We start from the raw sequence: 13,017 nt of genomic DNA, 5'->3' as shown, positions 1-13,017 counted from the left end.
ATACGGTACATACACCATATTTTTTAACCTACTCTAAGAAGTCAGGGGCAGCACCCCATATCCATATACATTACCATTTCTACACCAAAATTTTTGAATATGCACACTAAGTGGAACTAAAAAAAAAACTATTAAAAAACTCACATCAGCTGGACATGGTGGCTCACACTTGTAATCCCAGCATTTTGGGAAGCTGAGGTGGGAGGATCACCTGAGGCCAGGAGTTTGAGACCAGCCTAAGAAACATAGCAAGACTCTGTCTCTACAAAAAATAAAAAAAAATCAGCCAGGCATGGTGGCACGTGCCTGTAGTCCCAGCTACTCAGGAGGCCAAGGCAGGAGGAATTCCTGAGCCCAGGAGTTTGAGATTGCAGTGAGCTATGATGATGCCACTGCATTCTGGCCCAGACAACAGAATGAGACCCTGTCTCAAAAAAACAAAACAAAAGAAAACAAAAAAACACATCAGTTTAGATCAGGTTTTGCCACCAAATTAAATATTAAAAAAAACTTTTAGTTTTCAGAACTTTTTGTAATCCCAGTATTGCACATATGGGACTATAAACCTATACGACAAGTAGTATACTATTTACATTACAAAACTCTTAGAATTGTCCCATATGCTCAGCTTTTTCCCCCTACATTAGGACATATACATTCAAATTGTTTAGAAAAGCAATGTTCATTCAATTAAAATTTGAAGAGTCTAATGACTTTAGACTATCAAGCTAAATGCTCAGAATAATAAACATCAAATCCACTGGTTCATTTCTGATGGGGAAATAGAGGGATGTAATTAGGAAGGGATAGACAGGAGGCTTCAATTACACTAGTAAGGTTTGATTTTTTAAGCTGGGAAATAGGGATCTAGGTATTTGATATATTAGCTAAGATATTCAAAAAGATATAAAGAATACTTCATAGCAACTTTTTAAAAATCAATCTAATTACTTACTTAGTGAACATTTTCAATAGTTCTAAGAATTTCTGACCTAGAAGGGACTCGGCCTAGGCTCACATTAGGGCATTCCTGCAGCATCTCCACAACCTGTCAGAAATCCCTCAAGAGGATCTCCCCTACATAGCAGCAGCAATTAAGAAATCAAGTTTCCTGGCCTCAGGAAGCACTTTTAATCTGAATATACAATCTGTACTTAACTTGTGTGACATTTACTATCATTCATTTATAGCTTTAGATCAGCAAGCCCGAAACAGACCGACCACAAACTAGCTCTTGGCCAAACAATTGAGACCCATTCATTGTAGTCCGTGCTGTAGAGAAAACTGACTCTATTCTAACTACCTCAGAGATCACCAGGGAATATGATCAGGCAGAGAGAATATGGGCAGAACATAATTCAGCAGAAACACGCCTAAGTTTTTAGAAGCAAGGCTGTTTCATTGGCATTATTTGCTCCTAAGTAAATCCCAGTTTTGTTCCCTTTAAGGAATCTTGAGAGCATTTTGTTTTTCAAAGACAGGAGTCTTTATAGCATTCTAAGTTTTCACATGCAGTATCTCTTTAAATTTTCAAAACAGCCTTATAAAGTAGGTGAGCACATTTATTCCCACTTTACAGAGAGGAGATTAAACTTACCTGTGCTCAAATAATTACCGTGGTATCCCAAATCCAAATAGAGGTAGAAGTAGGACCAGAACTTGGGTCCTTTACCTTTTCTTGGTAGATTCAAATATGTCTTACTATGATAAACCACATTCTAAACAGGCTTAGCATCCTCTAGTCAATCAGGGATAAAGTAAAAGAATGGTGCATCCCTGTTTCTTTCACGAAAGAAAGTTTTATTTATTTTTTTTTTTTTTGAGACAGAGTGTCACTTTGTTGCCCGGGCTAGAGTGAGTGCCGTGGCATCAGCCTAGCTCACAGCAACCTCAGACTCCTGGGCTTAAGGGATCCTACTGCCTCAGCCTCCCTAGTAGCTGGGACTACAGGCATGAGCCACCATGCCCGGCTAATTTTTTTGTATATATATTTTTTAGTTGGCCAGATAATTTCTTTCTATTTTTAGTAGAGACGGGGTCTCACTCTTGCTCAGGCTGGTCTCGAACTCCTGACCTCGAGCGATCGACCCGCCTCGGCCTCCCAGAGCTAGGATTACAGGCGTGAGCCACCGCGCCCGGCCGAAAGAAAGTTTTAAATTAAGACTCCAAGTGAGTAGTTTGCAAACACTTTCATCACATAACATTTCAGGGAATGTGTTTTCTACGAAACATTTTATGTACAGATAGTACAAAATCTCTCCTCTCCATTTCAGTCATTTCAATCTCCTAAAAACCTAAAATGTAGTAAAATTTCCCCTGCTGTTTGAGGAAGGGAAGGTAATATCATGTTCTTTTATCCCAACTGACAAATGATCAGGTTTTAATAAGAGAGTACATTCACTCTCCATCAAGAATAAATAGACAACGGTGCCTACGTGTACACCAAGAACTAAACAATTTGATCAAAACACACAATCTCATTCTCATCAGGAATATTCCATCTCATTTATATAAAAAACAGAAGAGACATCATGCCATAACTACATGATCTTCATTTTTCAAAGGTATAAAACATAAGGCTTTCCAAGAAGCATGAGGAGAGAGGGGTTACATTTTGTATTTTGGAAACTTCATGTCCAGAATACTGAATGAAGGGGAGAAAAATGAAAGCCATGGGACATCTGTAAGAGCAGTAAGGCTGGGCAGAACAGCCAAGAAAATGGAAGGACATGAACATCTATGTAATGACTGTGTGCAAGGAGATGTGCTCAGTGCTCTAAATATATCGTCTCCTATAATCATTATAAAAAACCACCAAGTGTAAGCAGAACTGAAATTAAAATATCCAAATGGGAAAACCTTATATGCCAAGATGTTCCAGAAAGACAACATACCTGTAACCGCTGAACCACTCCTGATCGTAAGTTTCCAAATCCATAGTGGCACTGCGGATTTAAAGCACTTTCTGATACCTCTTCATAGGGTGTCTGTTCAATTTCCCAATCAAACCCTTCATCATCATCATCATCATCTACTTCCTCAGAAATCTCAGGAGTACCTAAATGTGTTAAATATGAAATTTTTTAAGTTATTGGATTTCCTAGTTACAACTAGGGGAAGAAAGAATATATTAATAGAAAAAAACGTCTGCATATATGCACCAAAAGACATGTTTAAGAATATCCACAGCTCCATTATTCATGATAGCCAAAAATGGGACCAATCCAAATACCCATTAATAGGAGGAGGTATAAATAAATGTAGTATGTTGATACAATGGAATATTAGATAGCAATGAAAATAGACTTCAGCTACAATATGATAAATCTCACAAAAATAATGTTAAGACAAAAAAGCCAGATAAAAAAGAACACATAATGTATGCATTATACATGCAACTCAATAACAGGCAAAACAGAGGACAGTGGTTAACTTGAAGAGGAGACAGGGCAAGTAACAGGGAAGAGACACAGAGTGGGATTCCAGAGCATTGGAAATGTTCCATTTTTTCACCTAGGTAGTGTTCACTTTATGTAATTCTGATCTTAACTCAAAGAGGCTAATATTTTGCCAAAGATAAGATGCTATTTTAACTAGTCCAAAAATGTGACTAATCTCCTGGTTCAATAGGGTTCTTTATGTCTTTTAATTACATCACCAAATGAGCTATTTTCACATCTTCACATGACTGCCTTATCACCTAAAGTATTTTCTTCAATTTCCTATTCGCTATATCCCATTTCCCCTAGAAACACGTAGCATTCCAAATACTCTTATTTATCTTTATTTCCTCCCAACTGCAATAAACGTACCTATTTCTTCCACAAGTGGTTTTGCTGTCCTGGATTTTCTTGGTGCCAGAAGAGCAGTTAACATGTTCAGCCCCTCAAAATGCTGGCCAGGAGTTTCTTTGGGCAATCGAATGGTAAAAATTCCTTGAAGATAAATTTGTTTTATGCTTAGACAGATTAAAATATTCAATGACTTCACTAATATACCTAAGAAATATATATCTTGGTAAAACATAACTCTTTTTCATAGAGTTCCAAAATTATGCCTTTATTATAGATTTAGTGAATGCAAGTCAAGATCAAAAAAGGCTCAAACAGGGCTTTTCAGAAGCTGTCCCTTCTATTAATATAAAAAATTCATCTGTTAAAGACACAAAATGCTTTAGTCTTACATAATATCACTTTCACCTACTGATAATATTAAAATTCCAAATCAAAACTTCTAAAAATCAATGGCCTGAGCAGGTAATGGCTTAAAATTAACCAATAGTTACTAAAAGTATGTATTGCTAGCCAAGGAAGAAAACTCAGAATATCTAATCCAATGGAGAATGGTAGCAGTTTTAAAAATACACATAATCTTAAATAAAGCCACTATAGCTTGATAAGGTTTCTTCGCTATGTCAAGAGATATAATCCTAAAGTCTGTCTATGGCAGACTCAAAGTCTATGTATTTCTTTTCTTTCTTCTTGACTGGGTTTATCAACCTCATCTAGGCTCCCCTGGGAACTTAATACATTACTTACTACTCTTACATTTTAAAACATTTTACCTCGTTCAGTGTATTGAACTGTACTCCAACATGTCAAATACAACTCAATCCAAATACTTTCACATATACAAACTTCCTTAACTTCTGTGTACTTTTAAAATTTAATAACTTTGTTTCAATAAGCAACCTACCTGCAATTAAAAGCAGATTTACTACCCAGAAAGGCAGTTTCATTAATACTTCATTATCACATTAATTACATAGCATCATGGGTTAGAACTTTGTTGTTTAACTCTTTCATCCCTGCCTTAGCCTAGTTCACTGAGGTCAATAAATATTCATTCAATAAATTACACAAGAGTACACAAGTTATTCTTATTTCAGATCCAATGACAAAGAAGCCAGTAGCTTCTATAAAAGGAAAATAAATGGTTTCATGGCTAGCTGAAATGAGGGGCTTATCAATCATGAGAAGAAAATTCAATTAGCCTTTAAATGCCACCCATGGACAGTTTCTCTCTCACTTAACTGTTATTAAAATTCAAGTTTGAAAATTGTACAGGAAAGATTCCATTCAGAAGCTTATAAATCATTTACATTTTTTATAGTCAATCATCTCACACATTCTAATTTTTACTTTTAAACATCTACTAAATATAGGAGAAGTACTTCTAGGAAATTGAACCAGAGTATTTAACTAATTTAATTTTACATTGAAGACTGTTGTGAAATACTTTAAAGAACTGAGAAAATTCTAAGTGTCAAATGATCCACAAAGAACCGGCACTGGACATTCAGAAACCACAAAGAGTGGCAGGAACAGATTGCACCTGCAAGATATCTAAAGGTCCCCATAGTATCTTCAAAAATTATTCTGTAGATACTCTAACATGAAACAGCCAAAGAAAAAACTAACAAAAATGCCAAAGGCAATACCTTTATCTGCATCATAGGACCCTTGCTCACTTCCATTTTCAACAATTCTTCCAGGAAGCGTTAATCTGCAGATTTAACACAAGGCTTCATGAAGTCCTTATATTACAATGTGACATAAGTTACTATCAATAATGGTATATATTTACCCATCAAAATTTATCAATCATTTTTGGCTAGGCACAGTGGCTCACACCTATAATCCTAGCACTTTAGGATGCCAAAGGAAAAAGATAGCTTAAGGCCAGGAGTTTGAGACCAGCCTGAGCACCACAGCAAGACGCATCTGTATAAAAAATAGAAGAATTAGCTGGGTGTGGTGGCATGTGCCTGGGCGTAGTGGCTGGCCTGTAGTCCTGGCTACCTGAGAGGCTGAGGTAGGAGGATCGCTTGAGTCCAGGAGTTTGAAGTTGCAGTAAGCTATGATGATGCCACTGCACTATAGCCCAGGTAACAGAGCAAGATCCTGTCTCCAAAAAAGGAAAAAAATAAAATAAAAAAATTTTATCAGTTACTTTCAAGGGAAATTTCTAAGTATTTCTTTTACATTTTAACAAACAAAATAAGTTAGATTCCCTCCCCAACTAAGAAAGTAGAAATTAGAGATGACTCATCTTTCTATTTGAAAACCCCAGGCACCATTAAAATAGATACTGAAAAAGAAAAGCCACAGTAAATATTAGTTATCACTATTGTTATAATAGTACAGGTTGAACACTCCTAATTTGAAAATAAAAAATTTGAAATGCTCCAAAATATGCAACTTTTTTTTTTTTTTTTTGAGACAGAGTGTCGCTTTGTTGCCCGGGCTAGAGTGAGTGCCGTGGCATCAGCCTAGCTCACAGCAACCTCAAACTCCTGGGCTTAAGCGATCCTACTGCCTCAGCCTCCCGAGTAGCTGGGATTACAGGCATGCGCCACCATGCCTGGCTAATTTTTTCTATATATATTTTTAGTTGTCCAGATAATTTATTTCTATTTTTAGTAGAGATGGGGTCTTGCTCAGGCTGGTCTCGAACCCCTGACCTCGAGCGATCCACCCGCCTCGGCCTCCCAGAGTGCTAGAATTACAGGCATGAGCCACCGCGCCCGGCCCAAAATACGCAACTTTTTGAGCATCGACATGACACCTGTGGTAGTAAGTGGAAAACTCCACACCTGACCTCACGTGACAGTTACAGTCAAAAGTTTGTTTCATGCACAAAATTATTAAAGATATTGTATAAAATTACCTTCAGGCTACATATATAAGATGTATATGAAACCTAAATGAATTCTGTGTTTAGACTTGGGTCCCATCCCCAAGATATCTCATTATGTATATGAAAATATTCCAAAATTTTTTTTAAAATTCAAAATTTTAGATAAGGGATACTCAATCTGTACTTCCCCCTTATTAATGAATAAGAGAATTATTTATATACCTGGTGCCTTACACAGCAGGTGTTCAATAAAAGCATATTAATTGGTTTCCAAAAAGAAGAAGAAAAAGCCAGATAATGAGAAACAAAGAAACACAAAACCAATTGCTTATATCAGGCAAATTGCTACTTATAAAAAAAAAAGCAGAAAGCAAAAGAATTTTTCTAAAATCTCATTATTATTATACAGGGATTTCCCCATCTTTTGTACTAAAGGAAATGAAGTGATTTCCCTGCTTCTGGTTTTACCCTGGTTCAGTCTTCCACACTAAGGCCCCAAAAGAATTTTTCTAAAACAGAAATGTGATTGTCACTTTTCTATTTGAAAAAGCTTCTATGGCTGCCTAATGTTGCCTAGATAATTTAGATTCATCAGTAGGTTATATTAGGTCTACTCCATTCTATTCCAAACTTAAAATTTGAGCCTCCTTTCCTTCTGTGCCCCCCTTTTGCTTGCTACTAAATGTAATTAAAAACAAAAACACTTAGCAGACCCAAAAGGCTCAGGCCTTCACAACTTAGTTGCTTTTGAGTCCAATGTTTCCTCCAGCTATGAGGCGTTTTCAAAACAAGATCCCCTCTAAGCCCAGAATAAGGAGTCAGTTTGTGGATAAATTAGTTTGTTATAATGGCTACAAACACACTAACTTTAGTGTCAGAATCTGAATCAAGTCCTAACTCTGCCATTTACCAGCTGTCTAACTTTCTTTGGATAAGTTAATTAACTTCAAGAATCATAATACCTCATCTGTAAAAAAGGAGAAATAACAGTACCTATCAGAGTTACCATGAAAATAAAATGAGAATGCAAAGAGCTTAGTGGCTGTCACAGTAGGTGAGCATTCAGAAAATGTGAGCTATTATTTACCAACTCCCTTCTCCTAAACTCTTTATAAGCATAGGATTAAATTCTTACTGCACGGGAAATCATATTTGTTTATAGATCTGCCTTCCCAGCTAAACTCTCAATTCCTCAAGGAGAGGAATGTGGCAAATTGAATTTCCAAAGATTGTTCATCTCACATCACTCTTCCCAATCTTGGGGTCTATGTCCCCTTAAAATTCAGCAGGCCCTGGGGCTGTTTTGATGAATATAATAAAGCAGAAATGACACCATGTGGAATTAGGGCTTTGACATAGGAATTTGTAGGGGGAGGGGAGGACACAAATAATCAGTCCACAGCAATGGGTAAATAATAAAACCTTCTTTGCAGGGCTGTGCTAAAATCAAATGAGATGATCCACATAAAGCATTAGCCTGGAGTAGGAGTAATAATTCAATAAATGTTTGCTACCACCATAATCATCTTCTTCCTATTCTTCATGTCTTGCTTTAAATATACCCTCCTCAGAAAGGCTTTTCCTGACCACTTCATATAAACATGGGCCCCTTTTCATTCTATATCAGTACACTTCTTTCTCTTCATAGCACTTACTACAATTTGTAGTTACATTGTTAGTTCACTGTTTTTCTCTCCCCACTAGAATGTAAACTACATGAGGGCAGGACTTTGCCTTGTTGAGCACTATGATCCCAACACTGAAGTCCAATAAATAAATCAAAGGGATAAATGAATAAAGAAACAAGAAAGTGCAGTACATTCAAGTAGGTAAGTTATCATATAATGGAAATTTCAGCACACTGGTTTAAGCCCAGTGAAGGAACCAGCTTGACTGAAGGGGAAGGTATGTATCACAAAGTACTTGGGCATCCCATGTGGTAAATTGTTGCTGAATTAAAACTACGAAAGGTCCTTCTAAATTAGGTGGGCATCATTCATATACTCTTCCCAGGAATATTAAGGACACCGAAATGTAAGATGCATGAAGAAAATCTAACTGGAGAGAGATTATATCTTTCTCCAGTTATGTCAATCTTTGTGATTGACATATAAGAGTGTTGTAAGTAATATCAGAGGTAGGTGTTCAAAGTTAATACTCCTCCTCTGCATTATAGTTACGAACATTTTCAATTTTAGAAGTAAAATGTTTTTCCAATTGCATATTAAGGTACGAAGATGTAGTAGATTTTGAAATTTTTTTTTAAAGAATATGTGTGAACTGAATTGGTTTTAATAAAACAAAACTGTTGTTTTTTTTTTTTTTTAAAAAAAAGTACTTGGGCAGGAAAGGTAGCCTGGAGCTACACTTGAGAAAAATAAATAGGAGCATGGATTTTATCTAGTCAGAAAGGAGAGGACAAGGGATTGGTAATGTTTTAGGAAGAATAATTTGGCAGTGGCCCCTGTAGAATGGGGTTAATAGTAGTGCCCATCTCCAAGGATCGCTGCCAAAGTTAGGTAAGATAATGCACTGAACGGCACTGCTTGCCCACCACACTGAAAGTGATCAGTGTCAGCTGCTACTACGTAGTTATGGTTCTGCAAAGAGAAAAATCTAAACCTACAAGTGCTGACGGCACCTGACGAAGACTTTAGAGAAACAAACACACTTAAGCGGTAAAACCAAACAGTGACGCGGCAGACAGCGGGGAAGCAGAACTAGGCTAACTGGGTGTCAAGGGGAGAAGGGGAGACTTTCAGGAAGTCGGGAGCAGCCAGCCAAGAGGTTGATGAACAAGGTGCGCTGGGAAAAGTCAAAAGGACCGATCGGTTGGGAAGTGAGCGAGCACGTCAGCGCGCGCCATCCCCGGGCAGGAGAGGCTGGCAGAGAGCGCCGCGCATCCACTGGAAAGAAAGAACGAGTCAGGAAGCGAGAAGAACCAGACTGACAGGACAGAAACCGGAAAACTGGCACGGTCCAAACGCCACGTTTTAAAGTGTTCTGCAATCTCCTGAATGTGGAGTCCAGAAAGGTTTAAGAAGGGAATGGGCTTCTGCAGAACCCAGAACACACGCCTGGACGAGGGCACTTCCTCAGCACCAAAAGCAGCTGCGGAAATCACGGAAAAAGGCATTCGTTAAATCGAGAACTGCTCCCTCGATCTTTCATCCTCCCTAAAAAAGCAGCTGTCTGATGAATGACTCCCCCAAATACGCTTCGCCTACGGCCAGGCACCCCGAACTCGCCTGAGAAAGTACGGCTTGGCGTAGAACTTGAAGTCGGTCCCCTCGAAGTAGACGTCGAACTCGGAGACCCGGGCGTAGGGCACGCGGATGGCGACGGTCAGGAAGTCCGGGTCCTGGCTGAGGTCGAACGCGGGGGTCAGCATCGCCGAGCCGGACGCAAGTGCCGGAGACGCTCACTCTCACCGGCGCCGCGGTCCTGCCACTTAAACTCTCCAACAACTCCCCACGCGCCGAGACCTGTCCCGTTAGCCACGGCGCTTCCGGCTCGAGACGGAAGTGCTCCGGCGTGAGGCAGGAAGTCCCACCCCACGCCTATCTCCATGGAGACGGACGCTGTCAGAGAAGAGGTGGGGCTTTCAAAACGACCGGGAAGAGAAAGGGCGTGGCGAGTGGCGCTTGGGCGCTGGAGTTGAACCTGGGGGATGACTTGGAAGAATCTGGACGAGTGGGTCTACCTTAGACCCAGAAAGCCTCTTTCGAGGTTCTTAGAGATGATTTTAACAGCACTGGCTTTGCATATAGACAGACATGTGTTTGAATCCCTTCCCGGCCACCACTTCCCACAGACCTTAGGAAAGTTACAAAACCTTTCTCTGCTTCAGATATCTCTTCTATAAAATGAGGATAATACTAGATTCTAGCCCCATAGAGATGCTAGGAGGATAACATGAAATTATGCATGTAGAAGTCTAACAACGTACCTGGCAAGTTGTCAAGTTGTCAGCACTCGATGTGTTGGAGAAGTCACCACAGTAGCCACAGCGGCACCGTTACTGTGGTTTTCCTTAGTTCTCACCTGCCTTGTCAACAATTCCCCTTCTCTCTCTTTTCTCTCTCCCTCCCCCACTTCTTCCCACTCTTCCCACTTCTCTTTTCCTGCAGATTCCTCTCTCATTCTTAATCCCTCATTTGAATAGTTTTCTCATTAACAGAGTGTCCCTCCTACTAATCTCATTTAATCTACACTACAAACTCCAAAAGAAAACTGGGCTCCAAGAGGTGAAGCAATATGTACACCTTACAATGATCAGAATTCGAAACGTTTGAAGCTTAAACCGTGTCAGTGCCGGCATTGAAGGCCCCTCTGTATTTTTCCTTCTTTCCTTTTTTCTCACTTTTCTCTTTACACTTGTCCGATGCCATCTTTTCTTTTTCTCCTTATTTGCCTTTCCTGTATTTTCTCCCTTTAGATTGTGCTCCTCATACTCTATTAATGCCTCTCCCACTAGTCTCCCTCTTCCCTTACATATTCCCTTGGCCTTCCCTCTGATTTTATTTCCTGTCATTCCACCAGTAATTAGAAGAGTACAGTTGTGGTATTTATTCCTTGTTTTAAATGTTGGTGGAAAAGGAATGGAAGTCATCTCCTAGGACAGTGGAGATAACCAGATAACTTCAAAAGCCTTTGCAACATCCTATTTTTTATGATTCTAAGGAAACAGTCTTGAAACTTAATTAGGAGTCAGAAAAAAATATTAAGAGGAGCTAACATTAATTGAATAGTTACTATGCGCCAGCACTGCAGCAAACCCTTTACAATGATCACATTTTCCCCTCCCAACAGCTCTATGAAGTAGCCATTATATATCCCCTTGGCTCGCACAGGATCACACAGCTAGTAAGTGGTGCAATGGGGATTGAAACCCAAGTGAATCTTATTCCTAGGCCTAGGCTGTAAGCTACTACAGAATTGACTCACTTCAATATTACCACCTATTCCCTTTGTTTCACTTTCTGAGGCCAAGCCTGCCTGCTTTATACCACACTGAGCCTTACAAATAATAGGCACTCAATATTGACAATGAATCGATGCCAACCTGGAATTAGTAAAGCCCTCAAAAGGTCCCTTGAGATAGACCTTTGACTAAATTATTCCAAATTAGCTTCTCTGGAAAGAATCTTTACATCTACCTTGGGACCTCATTCCTGTAGGTCACAAGCATTAATATTTTTAAATTATTAATGCCAGAGAATTAACTGAACAAGCTATGCTATCCAGGAGGAAACTCTAATTGAAAGGACTTTACAAACTGGAGCTGTACATTTCCTGCATACTTTATTACGTGTTCAGAAATACACATGCCCACACATGCAGGATTGCAACACGGAAAAACAGACTATGGTTCAGTGCTGCTGTTATTTATAAGAAATATACATTGCATCTTCTGTATCACAAAATACTGATAGTTGCAACTATATACAAGGTTTTGTTGTTTGGGGAGTTGTTTTTGTTTTTGCAAGCAATAGTTCTCTTTATTTTTGCATTTCTAATTAGTGGTAAATTACACAAGTTATAAATTCATTCTTCTTTTTAGAAAATATAAAGTTCCCTTTGACTGCCATACAACTTCGGTTCTCTCTCCTGCTTCCCCAAAGGTTATCTTTCTAGCTATCATTGCAAACCCTTTTATGTTTCTACATATATTTCTATGTGCCCTGTTACTTTGTTTAGACCCAATTATTGTGGGCACATTATTACATTATAAATGTAATTCTGAGACTTGCTTTTTTCCTACTTTGGTGCATTTTTGAGCCATAGCTATATTGACTCATAGATCAAATTGAGTTCCTATTTCTGAATACAGACATTGCTTGAGAATAAAGACATTATTTTATGTTAGCCCTGGTTTAGAGGGGAAAAACAGAAATGAAATTTTTCATAATTTTTTGAGAATTCAAAGATTGTAGTATTTATTTTTCATTTTTCCATTTTCTTAGGGCTTACTTTTGGGTGGCCTTTCACTGTTGTAAAAATAGCTTTTTCCATAACCAACTTATTGGGGACAAGTATGTAACCCGTTATCTTTAATTGCATTAAAGTAGTTCCTCTCCTGGTCTAACAAACCTGATTGTGATCCATGAGGTTCAAAATTAAATGTTAAATTAAAAAATGATTTTTATAAACAAGTCCATTTGTAACAATTTTAGCTTTATTACCAAGTTCTATTGTTAGAAGTCTTGTAATGGTGAAATACTCCTTGTTTCCAGAAGGTGGCATGTGTATAGGCAATTAAGACATCTCAAAGAATAGTTTTAACCTAAGCTGGAAAATAGCTTCCTAAATAAGCGATTTAGAGCTCTAGTTCATTCTCTGAGCCATTTTTAGGAGGTGGTAGAATCTTACACATAA

The 13,017-nt window shown here is 38.5% G+C and overlaps 1 protein-coding gene across 1 annotated transcript in view; it reads right to left on the bottom strand.

Annotated features, from left to right (window-relative positions):
- Positions 1 to 10,169, bottom strand: part of SHQ1 (SHQ1, H/ACA ribonucleoprotein assembly factor) — a 92,799-nt gene extending 82,630 nt beyond the window's left edge. Inside the window, exons 1-4 of the mRNA XM_045530769.1 lie at positions 9,888 to 10,169; positions 5,441 to 5,505; positions 3,813 to 3,935; positions 2,895 to 3,058 (exon numbers count right to left, since the gene is read on the bottom strand). Of these exons, the coding sequence (XP_045386725.1) occupies positions 2,895 to 3,058; positions 3,813 to 3,935; positions 5,441 to 5,505; positions 9,888 to 10,030 (495 nt within the window). The 5' untranslated portion in view covers positions 10,031 to 10,169. The remainder of the gene's footprint in view (positions 1 to 2,894; positions 3,059 to 3,812; positions 3,936 to 5,440; positions 5,506 to 9,887) is intronic.
- Positions 10,170 to 13,017: the final 2,848 nt, after the last annotated feature.

Source organism: Lemur catta, chromosome 18 (assembly GCF_020740605.2).
Source record: "Lemur catta isolate mLemCat1 chromosome 18, mLemCat1.pri, whole genome shotgun sequence".
NCBI classification, from domain to species: domain Eukaryota; kingdom Metazoa; phylum Chordata; class Mammalia; order Primates; family Lemuridae; genus Lemur; species Lemur catta.
Note: the sequence above shows the minus strand (reverse complement) of the source record. Positions and strands in the feature narration are given on the sequence as shown.